Source organism: Herpailurus yagouaroundi, unplaced genomic scaffold (genome assembly GCF_014898765.1).
Source record: "Herpailurus yagouaroundi ecotype Mexico unplaced genomic scaffold, PumYag 100, whole genome shotgun sequence".
Classification (NCBI taxonomy): Eukaryota; Metazoa; Chordata; class Mammalia; order Carnivora; family Felidae; genus Herpailurus; species Herpailurus yagouaroundi.
The window spans coordinates 26,984,872-27,005,030 of record NW_024412391.1 but is presented as its reverse complement, the minus strand read 5'-3'; the positions used below and the strand labels follow the sequence as shown (position 1 = coordinate 27,005,030).

The 20,159-nt window shown below is 37.8% G+C and overlaps 1 protein-coding gene across 2 annotated transcripts in view; it reads left to right on the top strand.

The window, feature by feature from the left end:
• Positions 1-20,159, top strand: part of CFTR (CF transmembrane conductance regulator) — a 187,169-nt gene that overhangs the window by 16,062 nt on the left and 150,948 nt on the right. For both annotated transcript variants that reach the window (XM_040472161.1, XM_040472160.1), the window contains exons 2-3: positions 11,903-12,013; positions 16,161-16,269. In XM_040472161.1, the coding sequence (XP_040328095.1) occupies positions 11,903-12,013; positions 16,161-16,269 (220 nt within the window). The remainder of the gene's footprint in view (positions 1-11,902; positions 12,014-16,160; positions 16,270-20,159) is intronic.

Below are 20,159 nucleotides of genomic sequence, written 5' to 3'. Positions count from 1 at the left end.
TATACAAAGTTTGAGTAGTTAACACATTATTCAGTTTTTTGGGCCAGTCCTAAACATTGGAGAAGGCAATGGAGATACAAAGATTTATATTACACTTACATTGATCAAGAAGTTAATCTTATAAGGAAAACAAACTAGCAAACAAAGCATCATGTGGTAACATTAATTTAACAATTTTGAAAATAATTGAGTGACAGTTATGTGCCATGCTGTACAATAGGAGCAGGAGGAGGGATACCTCAGTAAAATAAAGAATCTATAAAGGTGTTTGCCCTCATGGAGCTTAAGTCAAGTATGTTTGGAGATGTGAGGGATTGGCAGACAAGTAAATAGACGAGTTGTGGCTATGGCTCAGGTGGAAGAAACACAGGCGAGAATGGAGCACACAGGAGGGAAATTAAACCTAGGTTGCAGAGAGGCTCACATATACATAATTTATATGAAACTATTTCAGTGCATTTCAGGTTTCTTGGGAATAGAAGTCAGATTTTATTTCAAGGAATTTATTAATTTTTCTTCAGGGTGACCTGGTACTTAATTGGTATTGGTACAACCCGCCCACCCCCCCCCCCCCGCAAAAAAAAAGCCCTGCTAAGTGATGAGACAGGGAGAATCCTTTTAAAAATTAAGAGCCCCCTAATTACCAATGGTTTCATCCAGTGGGAACTCCTGCTGAGTTCAAAAGGAGGAGAATCTGGCTCAATATTTCCTTTCAAGTTCATTTTCCTAAAGTGTGTATGGAAGCAAGAGAGCGTGACATTTTAAGATCACGGTAATTCGTAAGTGCCTTTAAAAAAATGATTTTCACTAAACTACCATGATTTGTGTTTATGATTTCTGTTTTTAATGACCTGATTGTAAAGGTGACCATTTTGAACTCTTAAATTGCTTATTAGGATCAGTTAGTAATTCAGTCCTCTATTATTGTGTGTTTTACTCTTGGGGGGATAAAAGCTACTTATAATGTTTATGGACCTTTACCCACATGTTGCTTATATGAAAAAAAAAAAAGATGTAAATAATAAGTGAAGGGGATTTAAAGTAAGGTTCTTACAGTAGCGTTTTATTTCCTTGGTCAACCTTGAACCACTGGTTATCTCCATGTCCTGCCTCTGTCATGCTCCCTTTTTCTGGGATTCACAGCAGGGAAAGATTCAGCCAGCCACCTTTCCTTCTCCCTTCACCTCTCGGGAGTTTTATTGTCAGAGTCCCTACCAGTAGCATCAGAGCTCCACGAAAATGAAAAATAGCATCCACAACCTTCGGAACAGGATCTGAAACTTAAATCTTGGGGCGCCTGGGTGGCTCAGTCAGTTAAGCGACCGACTTTGGCTCAGGTCATGATCTTGAGATTTGTGGGTTTGAACTCCGCATCAGGCTCTGTGCTGATAGCTCAGAGCCTGGAGTCTGCTTTGGATTCTGTGTCTCCCTCTCTCTCTCTGCCCCTCCTCTGCTTACTCTCTGTCTCTGTCTCTCTCTCTCTCTCTCAAAAAAAAAAATATATATATATATCTATATATATATGAAACTTAAATCTTGAGTCATGCAATGTGACACCAAAAGGGAGAAGAAAATATTAAATTTCCTCTCAATGCTATAATTTGCAATTTTCTTTCTAAGGGTGAAATAATAGCAACAGAAGATTAAAACAGGTTAAAGTGCCACCAATAGCCAAATTCCACATACAGTTTTAAGATGGGAAATCATCCAAAGCTGGGAAGTCTGAATCCAATGCCATGCTGCTCTTTGAATCATTCTGAGAAGTAATCATGAGTAACAGTAGTATAGCAGTGTAACAGAGCAGACAACATAAGCAAGTTAAAGAGAAGGTTAAGATAAATGAGAAGCATTTTAAGATTTGACTGACCATTTATCTGGTTAATTGGTTACAAGCAGCACCCTAGAGACCAACTTTATCATGACTGACTTTAAAAAAGCATCAACTTTGTCTTCCTGATGCAGCATGATTCTGTATCACCCTGGGAGTATTAGTTCTTAATCTTTATCTTCGAACATTTTCAAGGTCACCTCCAACCTCCATTTTACCATTCCATCTATCAAGCAAAATAGATAAATAAACATCTTCAAATAAACCGTGTTGGTTGGAATCACACTTTTTTTTTTTTTTAATTTTGGGAAAAGTTGCTTCAAGGCAGTAAGTAACAAGCATGTGTCAGAGAGGATTTAATGAGTAGTGATATTTTTTGTACACATCGTGAGAGATCATTAAGTGATTTGGGTGTTGGAGATCATGAGAATTAGCTTGTGCTTTGCCTATGGCGGCTTGTACCAAACAGATTCCTGACTCCACAGCCCAAAGCCTCTCAGAGGGTTACTGCCTCAGGAGAGGTGTGTCATCTCCACGCCTGTGAGAAACACTTTAACAGAGAGAAATCAAATACCTTTGATTCCAGATGTTGAGTTGACTCTAGCGTGAAAACCAGGGCTTGGAAAGGATGTGGATATTTTATGGCTGAAGAATGGAGAAGCTCATTAGAGACTGTTTATTTTGGTTCCTAGTCATGGTGTCCTAACAAACTAGGTGAACAAAGAGCTTCAATGAAAGATTCAGGGTTCTAGAAAAAGGGAGGGAATACCAGATAAATGGGATGATTATAAAACAAATACCAGCAAAGTTAAATCAATATATCATCATGTGGGTGATATCCTTAATATACCATTCATGTGAAGTATGTTTTGTTCGTACCTTAGAAATAAGAAGAGATAACTTGTTTTCCTTCTTTCCTTCTCAGCTCCCACTGGGCATGGAACCACTTTTCTTCTCTGTTCTCCAGAACGCGATTGTCTAAAATAACAGTAATAGTGGTGAGGTTCTGACAGTCATACAAGTTTCTCTCTGTAAGCTTTTACAAATACCAGCCAGTGACCCAGTGGCATTTCTACCGTAAAATCTTAAGGCCAATACATTTCCCTGCTTCCTTATTTTCTTGATTTCAAATACATTTCTTATTGCCAATGGAAATAAAACCCAGAAATGAGAGAGCATTGGTATGACTTGTCTTTCTCAGTAAAGAGCTCCTAAAAGTGAACTTATACAGGATACTGCAATTTTATAGGGCAGTTAATCATCCCATCTTTCTAGCCACTAGCTCCAGCGATGATAAATTTTGTGGCTTTTTTTAGTGGCTTCATGTCCAGATAGAATAAAATTAAATGAGAACCCTGGAATACCACTCTGAGGCTGCTTTTCAAAAGCACATGGGCAGAGGCTATAAATCACAATGCTTTGTTTCTTCTCTGTCTTTCAAGATGGGTAGGAATTTTTGTAGCCTTGCTTGTCTCTCAATTGCTCAAGTTCCTGAAATCCAAGTCATGGGAGTGAATTAGTAGAACTGGTATAAGAGGTTTTTCATCAGTGGTGCCCATTCCTCAGTTTCTTTGCATTACTATTGCCATGGTAGCTTCTTCACAATGTAATTTGCACAACTTATGATGCATGTGACCAATCCTTATATCCTCTCATGGTCACTTGTGGTAGCCATCCAGGCACACCCTTATTTGAAAGGTCTTAGAGTGTCAAAGTCACCATAATAAGGACTTGCATTTCATGCATTCTAGGGGTAAAAATAAAATGTGGTAAAACTTTTCAAAATCAACCCTGAAAAATTTCTGTATGCTGTTTTTCTTAATAACCAGCTTTATTGAGATCTAATTCACATACCAGTTTTCCTATTTAAAGTATTCAGTTCAATGATTTTGGAAGAGATGTGGAACTGTCACTATCAACTTTAAAATACTTTCATCATGGAGCGCCCAGGTGGCTCAGTCACTTAAGTGTCTGACTCTTGATTTCAGCTCAGGTCATGATCTCACTGTTCATGAGTTCGAGCCCCACATTGGGCTCTGAGCTGACAGGGCAGAGCCTACTTGAGATTCTTTCTCTGCCCCTCCTCCATTTGTGCTGTCTCTTTCTCAAAATAATTAAACAAACAAAAAATAAATAAAATACTTGCTTCACCCTAAAAAGAAAATCCACACCCATAAGCAGTCATTCTCTTCCCCCGACCCCACCCCGCTCCAGGCAGCTGCTAATCCACTTTCAGTGTCTATAGATTTACCTATTTCATACTTTCATATAAATGGAACAGTGTGTGGTGTTATCAAAATTCATCCATATTGTAGTATGTGTCAGTATATCATCCCTTTTTATTTCTGAATTATATTCTAGTTGTAGGAATATACATTTATCCATTCGGCAGATGATATTTGGATTATTTCTACTTTTTTGCCTGTTATAAAAAAGGCTTCTATGAACATTTGTGTACAATTTTTTGCATAGGCACACATTTTCATTTCTCTTGGGCATATACCAGCAAGTGGAATTGCTAGATCATATGGTCACTTTATGTTTCATGGTCTGAGGACCTTTGAGACTGTTTTTTCAAAGTGCCTGCATCATTTACATCTCCACTGCAGGGTATGAAGGTTCTAATTTTTCCAATCCTTTTCAACACTTATTAATACCTGTCTTTTTTATTATTGCCTTCCTAGTGGGTGTGAGGCGGTATCTCATTGTGGTTTTGATTTACGTTTCCCCAGTGGCGAATAAGGTTGGGAATTCTTTCATTTGCTTTTGGGTGTTTTTGTACCTTTTTTTGGAGAAATGTCTATTCAGATCCTATGCCTCTGACTAAATTGGGTTATCTTTTTATTATTGAGTTATAATAGTCCCTAACTATTTTGGATAAAACTTTTATCAAATAATATGATTTGCAAATTTTTTCTCCCATTCTTTGGGTTTCCCACTTTCTTGACAGTATCTTTTGAAGCATAAGTGTTTAATTTTAATTGTTTTAAACCTTATTTATTTTGAGAGAGACAGAGACGGCACGAGTGAAGGAGGAGCAGAGAGAGAGGGAAAGAGAGAATCCCAAGCAGGCCCCATTCTGTTACTGCAGAGCCCAATGTGGGGCTTGACCCCATGAACCATGATATCATGACCTGAACCAAAACCAAGAGTCAGACACTTAACCAACTGAGCCACCCAGGGACCCCAAACTCTTTAGTTTTTATGATGTCCACTTTGTTGTTTTCTACTGTTGTTTGTGCTTTGGCTGTTATAGCTGAGTGTAAACTGTTTTTTTTTTTTTTTTTTTTTTCCTTTTTAAATTGGTCCTAATATGACACATTTGATACAAGTGTAAGCTTTGGTATCACAGTCTTATTTTGCAATTCTAACTCTTCTTTAGGCAAATTATTTAAATTCCCTCAGCCTCAGTTACCCATCTATAAGAGGGAGATAATTCTAGGACTTCTCTCTTGCACTTTTGTAAGGATCAGATAAAATAACGTATGTGAAATATCTAGCATTTTGCAGGTCTCTGGTAAAACTCTATTAATGTTAGCTATTACTATGATTATAATCCCAATAATAATAACCTCTAGTGCTCTGAAATTTAAACTGAAGCCAATTTACATCAAGAAGCATATAATAAGGTGCATTTGTAATGTTTTATAGACAACAATGAATTTGGCCCCCATGAAAACCAGGTAAAGTAGTTGTTATTTCTAGCAGCAGCTGCAGCTGAGAGATCTATAACATTTTCCAAGGTCATGTGACTGGGAAATGTTACAGACAGGGTTAGAGCCTACAGTTGTTTTTTCTTCTTGAAATCACTAATTCAGTTTTTTTTTTTCCAGTAATAGATTTGTAGTAGGAGTCAGGTGGCTGGAGCTTTGCAGTCTCCATGATGAAGTAGTACCTCAGACAACCATATCAGGAGGAAAAAAGTAATTTTATGGAAAATTAATACTGATAGTGAGCATTGTGTGAGAATCATGGAGTTAGAACACATTTGACTAGAAAGTGAATGTTAGATAGCCATAACAAGTAATGAATTACAACTGTGTGTACCTTCTTTAATTAAAAACAACTTCCTCCTTATTTCCAAAGTTATACATGCTCATAGTTAAACATTGGATAATACAGAAAAGTAAAAAAAATTTTTTTTCCACACATTTCCTTAATATGCATATATTCCTAATACACTTATATTTAGAAGTGTTTATCAAATGGGAAGATTTTCTATTTAATGTTTGGATTCATTAGGCATGAAGTTAAATTAACTTACATTAGGATGCTTTTATGGCTATAAATTATGGACTTCAAGAAGATTTTTTGGAATTGGCTCATGGTCTTTTGTTAAGCAGCAATTAATTATCTTTCCAGATTGTCTGAAATTCATGGACTACATTTACTTTGCTGTTCACTCATCTAGAGAAAGTAAAAGAACTTCTACAGTTTTCCTGGTAAAATTAGACCCTTATGAGTAATTAACTCTCAAACACAAGAATGGCTATCTTTAGCAAAGCCATTTGTTCTTCCTAAACGTGTTCAAGCTGACTCAAGTGGCTATTGCTTATAAATTTATCATTTTATGGATAAGCAGCAAAGACTGTTTACATGCTTGTGGAATCAGAGGACGAGGACTCACTGACCTGACCCTCACCCCAATGCTACAAATTTGGGGTACATTCTTGAAGACTGCAAGTTTTACATAGGACTTTTGAGAACCAGATACCATTAGTTTCTCAAATGTTATTTTCACTAAAATTCACTGAGAAAAATACACCTATGAGATAACATGAAATCTAAGTTGATAAAACAACTGGACATTTGAAGTATTATTTGTATGACTTTTTTTCCCCCTTTAAATCCTTATAAAGGTGAGGATGACTTCAGGTCTCAAATCAATCCATCCAATCATAGCCATTTATCAAAAAGCAAAAACAACAAATAAACATAATAGGAAAAAACTACAAAGCAAAATGGGAGAGCTATGCTGCAGAAATTTGAGATTTATTATCACAATGTGTTCTTGTGATTCCCCTTCTTTCCTTTGCCTGAACTTCAACATTTTCTTCAGTTAGGACTATCCAAATTATTTGGGTGAGTTCCAACTCAATGTAAATAAGTTGAATGATGAAAAAACCTCTGGTGTATTTAAATTCGTCTGCACAAAATAGTTTAGAGTCGTTTCTACTTAGTTCCTCAAGTATTATTTCATGCAAAAAGGAAAAATGCTATTAGTTCATGCAACCAGTGCTTGTTGAATTTTCTGTTGTATTTCACTTGGCCAGTTAAAGAAAATGTAAAGCTAAATACTGTGGAAGCATGATTGTTTTATAAAAACAAAATTATTTTGTACTGAAAAGGTTTGACACTTGACCTTCATCTTAAATTCTAGCACATGAAAATGTTAGATGTCTCTGTTGGATTAATAAAAGCCAAATGTCAAATGGAAAAATGATTATAAGCTTTAATTATGTGGTTTTCAGGGGGATAGGTTTTGTGAAAATCAAGGCTTTAATAATGACTATGATTGAAAAATTATTTTTGTTATAAAGAATTACAAGTCACTCTATACAAAACTTGAAAGTATTATCTTAATAAATGAAACTAAACACAATTTCTTCTGTGTATGTCTGTCTGTGTGTGTATATTTTTAAAAAATCAGGGGCGCCTGGGTGGCGCAGTCGGTTAAGCGTCCGACTTCAGCCAGGTCACGATCTCGCGGTCCGTGAGTTCGAGCCCCGCGTCGGGCTCTGGGCTGATGGCTCAGAGCCTGGAGCCTGTTTCTGATTCTGTGTCTCCCTCTCTCTCTGCCCCTCCCCCGTTCATGCTCTGTCTCTCTCTGTCCCCAAAAAATAAATAAACGTTAAAAAAAAAATTTAAAAAAAAATGAACTGCTAGCATCTTTCTTAATAAAATCTGAAGCATCTTATAGTTAAGTGACTAGAACAGTGTATCTGGGTACTAGACACTTCCCTCCCCCCCAAATCCCTTAAAAACTTTTAAGTTATAAAGAACTATTTACTTTAGGGATCTCTGTTACCCACTAAGTAATGATTAGCTAGTTTCTGTTAGAAATAGCCAGAACTCTGGAAACTGTCACACTTTCTAAGTAGATCATTTTTTAAAGTCCATTGTCACTATATAGTGACTGGTTATGGATGAAGGAGGATAAGATTAATTAGAGATGAAAGGAAGAGATGGTGGGAACAAATTTGAAGAGGAGAAGGAACAGGATTTATTGCTGTTGGTTATTCTAGGTGCACTTGCTTTGCTTCCAGAACCACTTGGAGACTCATTGATTTCTTTTTTTTTTTTTTAATTTTTTTTTCCAACGTTTATTTATTTTTGGGACAGAGAGAGACAGAGCATGAATGGGGGAGGGGCAGAGAGAGAGGGAGACACAGAATCGGAAACAGGATCCAGGCTCTGAGCCATCAGCCCAGAGCCTGACAGCGGGGCTCGAACTCACCGACCGCGAGATCGTGACCTGGCTGAAGTCGGACGCTTAACCTACTGCGCCACCCAGGCGCCCCAAGACTCATTGATTTCTAATGAAAGAAATATGGAAGTAGAAATCCTGACTGGGCATTCCTAGATTCCATCTAAGTATGTTTAATCTATTTAAGATTATTCAAAAGGAGTGGTGGCTGGAGTTTGCTGTAGCTAATATATCATAGACTGTCTATGTGTAGATATCTGGGGGAATTTTTTGTTTTGTTTTGCCTTTGTTTTTATATTTCTAAAATACAAAATAAGAGAACTTGTTGGGGCAGAAATTTCTTTCAGTGTTATAGGTTTAAACTCACAGAATAAATTTTTTCTCTAGAGTAACTCTCGTGATTGCTAGGTAGCCTAAGGTCATTGAGTTTAGTTCTTATACTTCAGTTTAAGCCAAGTTTCTATTTCAGGATACAAATATGGGTTTACTGTGGTAAGTTTATCAGGAAACACTAAATTTTATTAATAATTATGAATGGCTAACTTGACTTTAAATACTACTGAATATATGTGGTTTGATGATGCTGGGCTATGGAACCCTGGATAATCAAACCTAGATATCAAGGTGTAATATCATATTAAAATGGGGACAGACTACACAGGAAGCTTTTTTTCTTTTCTTTTTTTTTTTATTAATTTTATATTTTTTAATTTACATCCAAATTAGCATATAGTTCAACAATGATTTCAGGAGTATATTCCTTAATGCCCCTTACCCATGTAGCACATTCCGCCTCCCACAACCCCTCCGGTAACCCTCTGTTTGTTCTCCATATTTAAGAGTCTCTTATGTTTTGTCCCCCTCCTTGTTTTTATATAATTTTTGCTTCCCTTACCTTATGTTCATCTGTTCTGTGTCTTAAAGTCCTCATATGAAGGAAGTTATATGATATTTGTCTTTCTCTGACTAATTTCGCTTAGCGTAATACCCTCCAATTCCATTCACATAGTTGCAATGGCAAGATTTCATTCTTTTTGATTGCTGAGTAATACTCCATTGTGTGTGTATGTATATATATATATATATATATATATATATATATATATACATACATACCACTTCTTCTTTATCCATTCATCCATTGATAGACATTTGGGCTGTTTCCATACTTTGGCTATAGTTGATAGTGCTGCAATAACAATTGGGGTGCATATGTTCCTTTGAAACAGCACACCTGTATCCCTTGGATAAATACCTAGTAGTGCAATTGCTGGGTCGTAGGGTAATTCTATTTTTAATTTTTTGAGGAACCTCCAGACCGTTTTCCAGAATGGCTACACCAGCTTGCATTCCCACCAACAATGCAATAGAGATCCTCTTTCTCTGCATCCTCGCCAACATCTGTTGTTGCCTGAATTGTTAATTTTAGCCACTCTGACAGGTGTAAGATATCTCATTGTGGTTTTGATTTGTATTTCCCTGATGAGTGATGTTGAGCATTTTTTCATGTGTCGGTTGGCCATCTGGAAGTCTTCTTTGGAGAAGTGTCTATTCATGTCTTTTGCCCATTTCTTCACTGGATTATTGGCTTTTTGGATGTTGAGTCTGATAAGTTCTTTATAGATTTTGGATACTAACCCTTTATCTGATGTGTCGTTTGCAAATATCTTCTCCCATTCCAGTGGTTGCCTTTTAGTTTTGCTGATTGTTTCCTTCACTGTGCAGAAGCTTTTTATTTTGATGAGGTCCCAGTAGTTCGTTTTTGCTTTTGCTTCCCTTGTCTCCAGAGACATGTTGAGTAAGAAGGTGCCATGGCCAAGATCAAAGAGGTCTTTGCCTGCTTTCTCCTTGAGGATTTTGATGGCTTCCTGTCTTACATTTACGTCTTTCATCCATTTTTAGTTTATTTTTGTGTATGGTGTAAGAAAGTGGTCCAGGTTCATTCTTCTGCATGTCACTGTCCAGTTTTCCCAGCACACTTGCTGAAGAGACTGTCTTTATTCTGTTGGACATTATTTCCTGCTTTGTCAAACATTAGTTGGCCATACGTTTGTGGGTCCATTTCTGGGTTCTCTATTCTGTTCCATTGATCTGAGTGTCTGTTCTTGTGCCAGTACCATACTGTTTTGATGATTACAGCTTTGTAGTATAGCTTGAAGTTTGGGATTGTGATGCATCCTGCTTTGGTTTTCTTTTTCAAGATTGCTTTGGCTATTCAGGGTCTTTTCTGGTTCCATGCAAATTTTAGCATAATTTGTTGTAGCTCTGTGAAGAATGCTGGTGTTATTTTGATAGGGATTGCATTGAATATGTAGATTGGTTTGGGTAGTATCGATGTTTTAACAATATTTGTTCTTCCTATCCAGGAGCAAGGAATCTTTTTCTATTTTTTTGTGTCTTCTTCAATTTCTTTCATAAGCTTTATTTAGTTTTCAGTGTGTAGATTTTTCATCTCTTTGGTGAAATTTATTTGGTGAGATTTATTCCCAGGTATTTTATGCCTTTTGGTGCAATTGTAAGGAAGCTTTTTATAGAGGCAGCCCACAAAAGGTTACTTTAAAGTAAGCTGGAAATTCATTTATTAAAATAGTCATCAGGTCTTTGATATAGAGGCAGCTCACAAAAGGTTACTGAATAAATTTTTTTTTAATGTTTATTTGTTTTTGAGAGAGACAGAGATAGAATGCGAGTGGGTTAGGGGCAGAGAGAGAGGGAGACACAGAATCTGAAGCAGGTTCCAGGCTCCGAGCTGTCAGCACAGAAGCCGATGCAGGGCTTGGACTCACGAGCTGTTAGATCATGACCTGAGCTGAAGTTGGACGCTCAACTGACTGAGCCACCCAGGCACCCCACAAAAGGTTACTTTAAAGTAAGGTGGAAACTCATTTATTAAAATAGTCATCAGGTCTTTGATATGGACCAAAAGATGTATGTTTTAAGTTTTTTTAAAGAGAGATGAAAAGGTTTATTTTTTAAATTTCCTACAAATTCCTTATAATATTTGGAATTTACAGATAGTAAAATTCTGTTTATTTGTAAATTTAGTGTCATAATTTAATAATTTCAAACATATTGAACATGTAGTTTTTATTGATAGATGGAGTATATTTTCCTTTTTACTAAACTTTCTGTAGGCCCCTTCCTTTCTGTCCTTAATGCCATTTCCCTTGTCCCAAGTCTTTCCACCATCTGGCAGTGATCTTCTGCCACTGGCCCTGCTTAGCTGTATGGGTTGTTAACTTTTTTAGGAAAGTTTTGAGCGGGTTGTTAAGTACAACTAGTATTAAAAATTAAATGATATAAACTTATAATTAAATTACAATAAAACAAAGGGAATAAAAACTCAAAAGTTGGGGTGTCTGGGTGGCTCAGTCGGTTAAGTGTTTGACTTCCGCTCAAGTCATGATCTCATGGTTTGTGGGTTTGAGTCTCGCACTGGGCTCTGTGCTGTCAGCTCAGAGCCTGGAGCTTGCTTTGGATTCTGTGTCTCCCTCTCTCTGCCTCTCTCCCACTCATGCTCTGTCTCTCTCTGTCTCTCAAAAATAAATAAACGTTGAAAAAAAACTAAAACAATATCAGATTCCAAGTCTATATTGGAGGCCAGATCACATGGATATTTACATTTGTCCCTTTTCTCTTTGTTTTAGTTGGACCAGACCAATTTTGAAGAAAGGGTACAGACAGCGCCTGGAATTGTCAGACATATATCAGATCCCTTCGGCTGATTCTGCTGACAATCTATCTGAAAAATTGGAAAGGTATGTTCATACACATTGACCCCTAGTTGAAAAGAGAAATTAATACTGTTAATTATTATTAATTATTAATATTAATACTCTAGAGAATAGAGAACTAATCTTTTAGATGTCTTAATTCTCAAAATGGCATATTTACAATAGGAGCATCTTATTTTCTTGCTGAAGTCTTCACCAATCAAAAATTAAACAATGAAGGGTTTAAAAACTAACCATATTTCTGATAAATGACTTTTTCTGAGAAATAATTCTGAGACATTATCTGTCTTTAAAGAACATTAAGTAGATTTTGTGAAGACTGAAGTAATATCTATGAAGCAAATTATGTCTATTTGCCTCCCAAATATTAATATGTGAATAAAAGTGTACATACTTGGAAATCTTAAGGTTATGGCTATTGGATATCAAAGAAATGTAAAAATTTCATATTAAATTTTTTTTAGTGTTTATTTATTTTTGAGAGAGACAGAGATAGAATATGAGTGGGTTAGGGGCAGAGAGAGAGGGAGACACAGAATCTGAAGCAGGTTCCAGGCTCTGAGCTGGCAGCATAGAGCCCAACGTGGGGCTCGAACTCACGAGCTGTGATATCATGACCTGAGCCAACGTCAGACGCTTAACTGGCTGAGCCACCCAGGAGCCCCCCAAATTTCATAGTTTTGAGTACATATTGAATGCTAGGTATAGTATCTCCTCTCAGCTCTTGGAGGAAAACCTCATTATCTCTATCTTGCAGGGAGCAAATTGAGGCTCAGAGAGATGCTGGAATTTTCCAGCTAATGAGTTGACAAAGCCAAGATTCTAATGCAGGTCTGTACTTATAGCCTCCCCAGGATCAGTGCTTCCCATAGAAAAGTTCTCAGAGTTCCGTGTTCTAAGAGTATTAGAATCCTTTCGATTACCAGCAACAGAAACCCAATTAACTAACTTAAGTAAATATAGAGAAATTGTTGGCTTGTGTATCCTACCTGTGTGAAGGGACCTAGGTAGAGAACTGGCATTAGAGACTCGGTGGAACCAGAAACTCAAGGACCACTTGGTGGCATTTACTTGTGCTGGTTTTATTCTCTCAGACCAGATTCCTCCATGCAGTGGGTCCTTAGAACTCTTTGCTCATGTCTTTACAAATCACGGAGAAAAGAGTCCTTTCTCCTTGGCCAAATGTGAAAAATCCTAGAGACCCTAGACCTTAGACCAAAGGAAAAAAAGAAAGAAAAGGAAACAGAAAAAGTAGCTAGTAAATTATTGCCTCAAAAAAGTTGAGACTCATAATTTGTTTACCTTACTTTCACTAAACTCATTTCCCTATAAAAAATATTTTCAAAGCAAAGTAAGATATTCAGCCTTATTTTTTCTTGATTTTATTCAAAGAATTAGGTTAGTGAGAATAATAGATTCATATTTCCAAGATGAAGGACCAATTCCTGTTATTGAGCACTTAGTGTATATAAGTGCCATGAAAGCAAGGATATTTTTGTTGGCTGGTTGGTTTGGTTTATTTATGATGTATCCCCAAGTGCCTAGACTAGGGCTTGGCATATAGCACATGCTCAATAAACAATTGCTGAATGAATGGGAATTGAATGTGCAATGACCAACATTATATGAAAACCTGTAACACTGTTGCAGAGATAAAATGTATAAACACAATACAGTGTAGGTGTACCAGCAAGTTCACAATAAAGCAGTAGATATTGAATATCTTAGTTCTGAATAGATGCTAAGGGAAAGATGAATCAAGGAAGGGCTAGGTTAACAAAAATCTGTGTACTCCAGTTCTATTTTCATTTATGGCCAAATAGAGGACACTTGAATTTGTAGTATTATCTGACCTAAGATTGTTCTTCCTGTTTTTATTGTATCCCCCACATCAATCGAATTAAAAATATAACTATTTTTTTTAATTCAATATCTCTGTGCCAGCATAAGTCCGTAAATTCTTTCTTTTATCTTTATTTTGTATCTCTTTTCACCATATTTATTTCTTTTTTGAAAAATAAAATTTTTATTTAGAATTTATTGAAACATTTTGGAAGAGTGATATATCATTCATATGTAGTACTTTGTACCTCTGCACCCTTGGAAAGTGACCTGGACTCACATTTCATAACTTCCTTGTGACAAAGGTCCTTAGGTGGTTACCACATAGTTGAGGCACACTGGCCCATCTGACTCAGTTTGTGGCTGTGGCATTGAACCCTCTATATCACTCCTATGTGCAAACTGCACACCCATTCCATGAGAAGCTACAAACTTGATAAGCATAGAGCTTCTTCCTTCATGATTTAACTCTCAGTGTTTGAAATTCTTACTGGGTCTGTTGTGGTGCTACTGAAACCACACTACCTCCTCTCCCTGCTAACTCCTCTCGAGCTATAAAATGTTCAAATCCCAGCCATTAAAATAAATTATCCCACCTTGCCTTTCCTTCAGGTTGCTACTCCATTCTTTTTTCCTTCTCCTCCCCCCCCCCCCCTCCTTCTTCTTCTTTTTCCACAGCTAACATTTCTCTGCTCTCCTGGTCTCTCCACTTCTTCACCTTTCCTTTTCATCTCATCTTTCTGAAATATGGTTTCCACATCTACCATGGTGCCAAAATGACATCAATCAGGGTCACCAGAGGTCTCTTAATGTCAAATAAAATGGCATCTTCCTACATGACTTCATGCTGACCTCTTCTTCCCACCTTGAAACCATTTCTCTGGACTGTGTACCACCTTTCTTTCCTGACTTTCTCATCTGACCCATTCTTCCTTTGGAAGAGAGGCTGGGGGCACCTGGGTGAATTGGTTAAGCGTCCAACTTTGACTCAGGCCATGATCTCACGATTCGTGAGTTCCAGCCCCATGTCAGGCTCTGTGGTGACACTTGGAGCCTGGAGCCCGCTTTGGATTCTGTGTCTCCCTCACTACCCTCCCCCCTCCCCGCCCCGCCGCTTTCGTTCTGTCTGTCTCTCTCTCAAAAATAAATAAAAATTAAAAATACAAAATAAAATTTAAAAATTTAGCTTCTTACCCTGTTGTGAGTCACTGAATGATATGGACAAGAGGCAGGCCCTGCATGTGAGTGAAAGAGTAGATAGATGGGATAGGGCGATTAGGCCTTGTTGGTAGTAAGCTTCTTGGGGGAGCCAGTGTCCATGCACAGACTGCTAGGTTTGCCCTCAAGTTTTAGTTGTGTGGTCTTCCTTTGGAGTAAGTTAAAACCAGCTCTGGTAATGGTAGAAGAATAGTAATGGAAAGAGCTCTTAATGAAATGCAAACCCTTTGTCTGGTCCTTGCCTGTGAAACTTTTCATCTCTGTACAGTTTAATAATGAATATCAGGGTAACATTCAAAGATATATTTTAACAACTTGGGAAGAGAAAGAGGGCCTTCATTAACAGAAGTGGCAATAATGTAAATATAATCCACAGATGAATTTACAGTTTTTAAAAGAAAACATTTCTTTGATACCACCTTCTTTCAGACTATGTGGTTTCTATTCCTACCAGAAAATATAGAATTTGATTCTGTTCTAATTTTCTAAAGACTTTTACTCTAATAAATGACTTTAGTAGTTGAAAACGATGTTTGACAAGATTTGTTTCATACCCCTATATTTAAAAACAGAGTCATTCAGACAGGCTTTTCTAATGTTAAATAACAGAAAAATTCACCTGACTTTTTATATTGTTGTTTTTTTGACAGATAAATTTTGTAAAATCTACTACAGTTCCTAAACAAGTAAAGATCAAAAGGCAAAGAGGAAAAAAAGTTACATTTTTGTTTATTTTTCACTCTGTCCCAAGCATAGTAATGTATATTCCTAAGAGTCATACTTTACTAATCCATTTCTTGGCACTGCTTTAAGAAGCCCAGAACTTTCTGGGCTTGCCTCTTGTCCATCACATCTGGCCTTGTCATGAAGTCAACTCTTTGAAAATTGATACATAGTGAAGCATCAAATTCTGCCAAACATCTGATGAGTGTTGGTGTTGGAAGGTCTCCACAAGGTTGTTTTTTTTTTTTTTTTTTTTTTTTTGTCTCTTTAGTCACTTGTGTTAATCTCCTTGGATGTCTTTGTGAGAATAAAACTATGTTAAGGGAAATAAAACAACTCAAATATTTGTACATGCAACTTATTGGTCCCACTTTTTATTCTTTTGCAGAGAATGGGACAGAGAACTGGCATCAAAGAAAAACCCCAAACTCATTAATGCCCTTCGGCGATGCTTTTTCTGGAGATTTATGTTCTATGGACTCTTATTATATTTAGGGGTAAGGATCTCATTTGTAAATTCATTATAGATAATAAGTATATTCATTTTTATGATTTTATTAATCTAAAGTAATTATATTCATTTTATGACTAGGGTAATCTGGTGTTCAGATAAGAGGACTAATTCAACTCTAAATACAAAGAAACCACTAAAACTCTAGTAGAGACAAGTAAAAATGGATTAAGATGTCCTGAAACACAGGTGGCAACCTATAATTTAAAATAGGTTCAGCATTAAAAAAATTAAAAAAAAAAGGTTGGGGGGGGGCGCCTGGGTGGCTCAGTCAGTTAAGTGTCTGACGACGTCTGAAATCATGATCTGGCTGTTTGTGAGTTTGAGCCCCGCATCGGGCTCTGTGCTGACAGCTCAGAGCCTGGAGCCTGCTTTGGATTCTGTGTCTTCCTCTTTTTCTGCCCCTCTCCCACTCTCTCTCTTTCTCAAAAATAAATAAACATTGAAAAAATAAAAAAATAAAAAACTGGGGATTGAAGATGGAGGCGTAGGAGGACGCTGGGCCCACCTCGTCCCGCTCATGGCTTAGATTCCACCCACATCTGCCTAAATAATCCAGAAAACCACCAGAAGACTAGCAGAACAGACTCTCTGGAGCCAAGCATAGACAAGAGGCCCACAAAAGAGGGTAGGAAGGGCGGAGAGGCGGTGTGTGCTACACAGACTGGCAGGAGGGAGCTGGGGCAGTGAAGGGGCAGCCCGCATGGCAAGACAGAGCCCCCAAGTCTAGCTTGCAAAAGCGGAGGGACTGGACTCCATGAGTTCTGACAGCCAGTGGGACTTAACATCTGGGATGTTAAAAGTCAACAGCTCTGCTCTTGGAGAGTGGGGAGGGTGAGAGGACACCGGGAGGGAGAGTTGCTGAGCCCCGGAAGACAGAGCTCAACTTGGTGGGGAACAAAGGTGCTGGCAAGCACCATATCCCTCTCCCATCCCCCAGCTGAAATCCCAAAGGGAACCAGTTCCCTGTCACTGAACTTGCTTGCACTGCACAAACACCCAACCCTTCTGTGGATCCATTGCTCTGGGTGCTGCAGGGCCCCTCCTGCAGGGGACCACCAACAGCAAAGGGAGCTAAGCCTGCCCCTCCCACTCCTGTGCACCTTGCGGATCCACCCTGGCTAATACACCAGATCCCATCGAAGCAGCATCACAAGCCAGGCAGTGTGCAAGTAGCCCAGACAGGGGCCACACCACTCCACAGTGAGTCCTGCCGCTGGGAGAGGGGAAGATAAGTTACAAACCAGTCTATGGACCCAGTGGTGGGCTGGGGGCAGACATCAGGTCTGACTTCAGCCCCACCCGCCAACACAAGTTACTCTGGAAAGCACAGGGGAAGTGCCCTGTAGTTTGGAGCCACTGCAGGGACTACCCAAAATGACGAAATGGAAGAATTCTCTTCAAAAGAAACTCCAGTAAGTAGCGATAGCTACTTAAATCAAAAACTATTTAAGCAATATAACAAAACAAGAATTTAGAATAATAGTCATAAACTTAATCACTGGGCTTGAAAAAAACATAGTGGACAGCAGAGAATCTATTGCTACAGAGATCAAGGGACTAAGAAATAGTCATGAGGAGCTAAAAAATGCTATAAATGAGGTGCAAAATAAAATGGAGGCGACCACAGCTCGGATTGAAGAGGCAGAGGAGAGTATAGGTGAATTAGAAGATAAAATGATGGAAAAAGAGGAAGCTGAGAAAAAGATAAAAAAAAAAATTCAGGAGTATGAGGGGAGAATTAGAGAACTAAGCGATGCAATCAAATGGAACCATATTTGTATCAGGAATTCCAGAAGAGGAAGAGAGAGAGAAAGGGGCTAAAGGTGTATTTGAACAAATCATACTTGAGAACTTCCCTGATCTGGGGAAGGAAAAGGCATTGAAATCCAAGAGGCACAGAGAACTCCCTTCAGATGTAACTTGAATGGATCTTCTGCACGAAATATCATAGTGAAACTGACAAAATACAAGGATAAAGAGAAAATTCTTAAAGCAGCTAGGGGTAAACATGTTCTAACTTACAAAGGGAGACCAGTAAGAGTAGTGGCAGACTTATCTACTGAAACTTGGCAGGCCAGAAAGGAATGGCAGGAGATCTTCAATGTGATGAACAGAAAAAATATGCAGCCAACATTCCTTTATCCAGCAAGTGTGTCATTCAGAATAGAAGGAGAGATAAAGGTCTTCCCAAACAAACAAAAACTGAAGGAGTTCATCACCACTAAACCAGCCCTACAAGAGATCCTAAGGGGGATTCTGAGAGTGAAATGTTGCAAAGACCACCAAGTACCAGAGACATCATACAGGCATGAAACCTACAGACATCACAGTGACTCTAAACCCATATCTTTCAATAATAACACTGAATGTAAATGGACTAAATGCTCCAACCAAAACACATAGGCTATCAGAATGGATTAAAAAACAAGACCCATCTATTTGCTGACTACAAGAGACTCATTTTAGGCTTGAGGACACCTTCAGATTGAAAGTGAGGGGATGGAGAACTATCTACCATGCTACTGGAAATCAAAAGAAAGCTGGAGTAGTCATATCAGACAAACTAGACTTTAAATTAAAGAAGGGCATTATATAACAATTACAGGGTCTATCCATCAGGAAGAGCTAACAATTATAAATGTCTATGCGCCAAATATGGGAGCCCCCAAATACATAAAACTGTTAATCACAAACATAAGCAACCTTATTGATAAGAATGTGGTAATTGCAGGGGACTTTAATACTCCACTTACAACAATGGATAGATCATCTAGACACATGGACAATAAAGAAACAAGGGCCCTGAATGCTACATTGGATCAGATGGACTTGACAGATATATTTAGAACTCTGCATCCCAAAGTAACAGAATATACTTTCTTCTCGAGTGCACATGGAACACTCTCCAAGATAGATCACATACTGGGTCACAAAACAGCCCTTCATAAGTATAAAAGAATTGAGATCATACCATGCACACTTTCAGACCACAATGCTATGAAGCTTGAAATCAACCACAGGAAAAAGTCTGGAAAACCTCCAAAAGCATGGAGGTTAAAGAATACCCTACTAAAGAATGAATGGGTCAACCAGGCTATTAGAGAAGAACTTAAAAAATATATGGAAACAAACGAAAATGAAAATACAACAATCCAAATGCTTTGGGAAGCAGCAAAGGCAGTTCTGAGAGGAAAATACATTGCAATCCAGGCCTATCTCAAGAAACAAGAAAAATCCCCAATACAATATCTAATAGCACACCTAAAGGAAATAGAAGCAGAGCAGCAAAGACAGCCTAAATCCAGCAGAAGAAGAGAAATAATAAATATCAGAGCAGAAATAAATGATATAGAATCTAAAAAAACTGTAGAGCAGATCAATGAAACCAAGAGTTGGTTTTTTGAAAAAATAAACAAAATTGATAAACCTCTAGCCAGGCTTCTCAGAAAGAAAAGGGAGATGACCCAAATGGATAAAATCATGAATGAAAATGGAATTATTAAAACCAATCCCTCTGAAATATAAGCAATTAGCAGGGAATACTACAAAAAATTATATGCCAACAAACTGGACAACCTGGAAGAAATGGACAAATTCCTAAGCACCCACACACTTCTAAACTCAAACAGGAAGAAATAGAAAACTTCAACAGACCCATAACTAGTGAAGAATTTGAATCAGTTATCAAAATTCTCCCAACAAATGAGTCCAGGACCAGATGGCTTCCCAGGGGAATTCTACCAGATATTTAAAGCAGAGATAATACCTATGCTTCTCAAGCTGTTCCAAAAAATAGAGAGGGAAGGAAAACTTCCAGACTCATTCTATGAAGCCAGCATTACTTTGATTCCTAAACCAGACAGAGACCCAGCA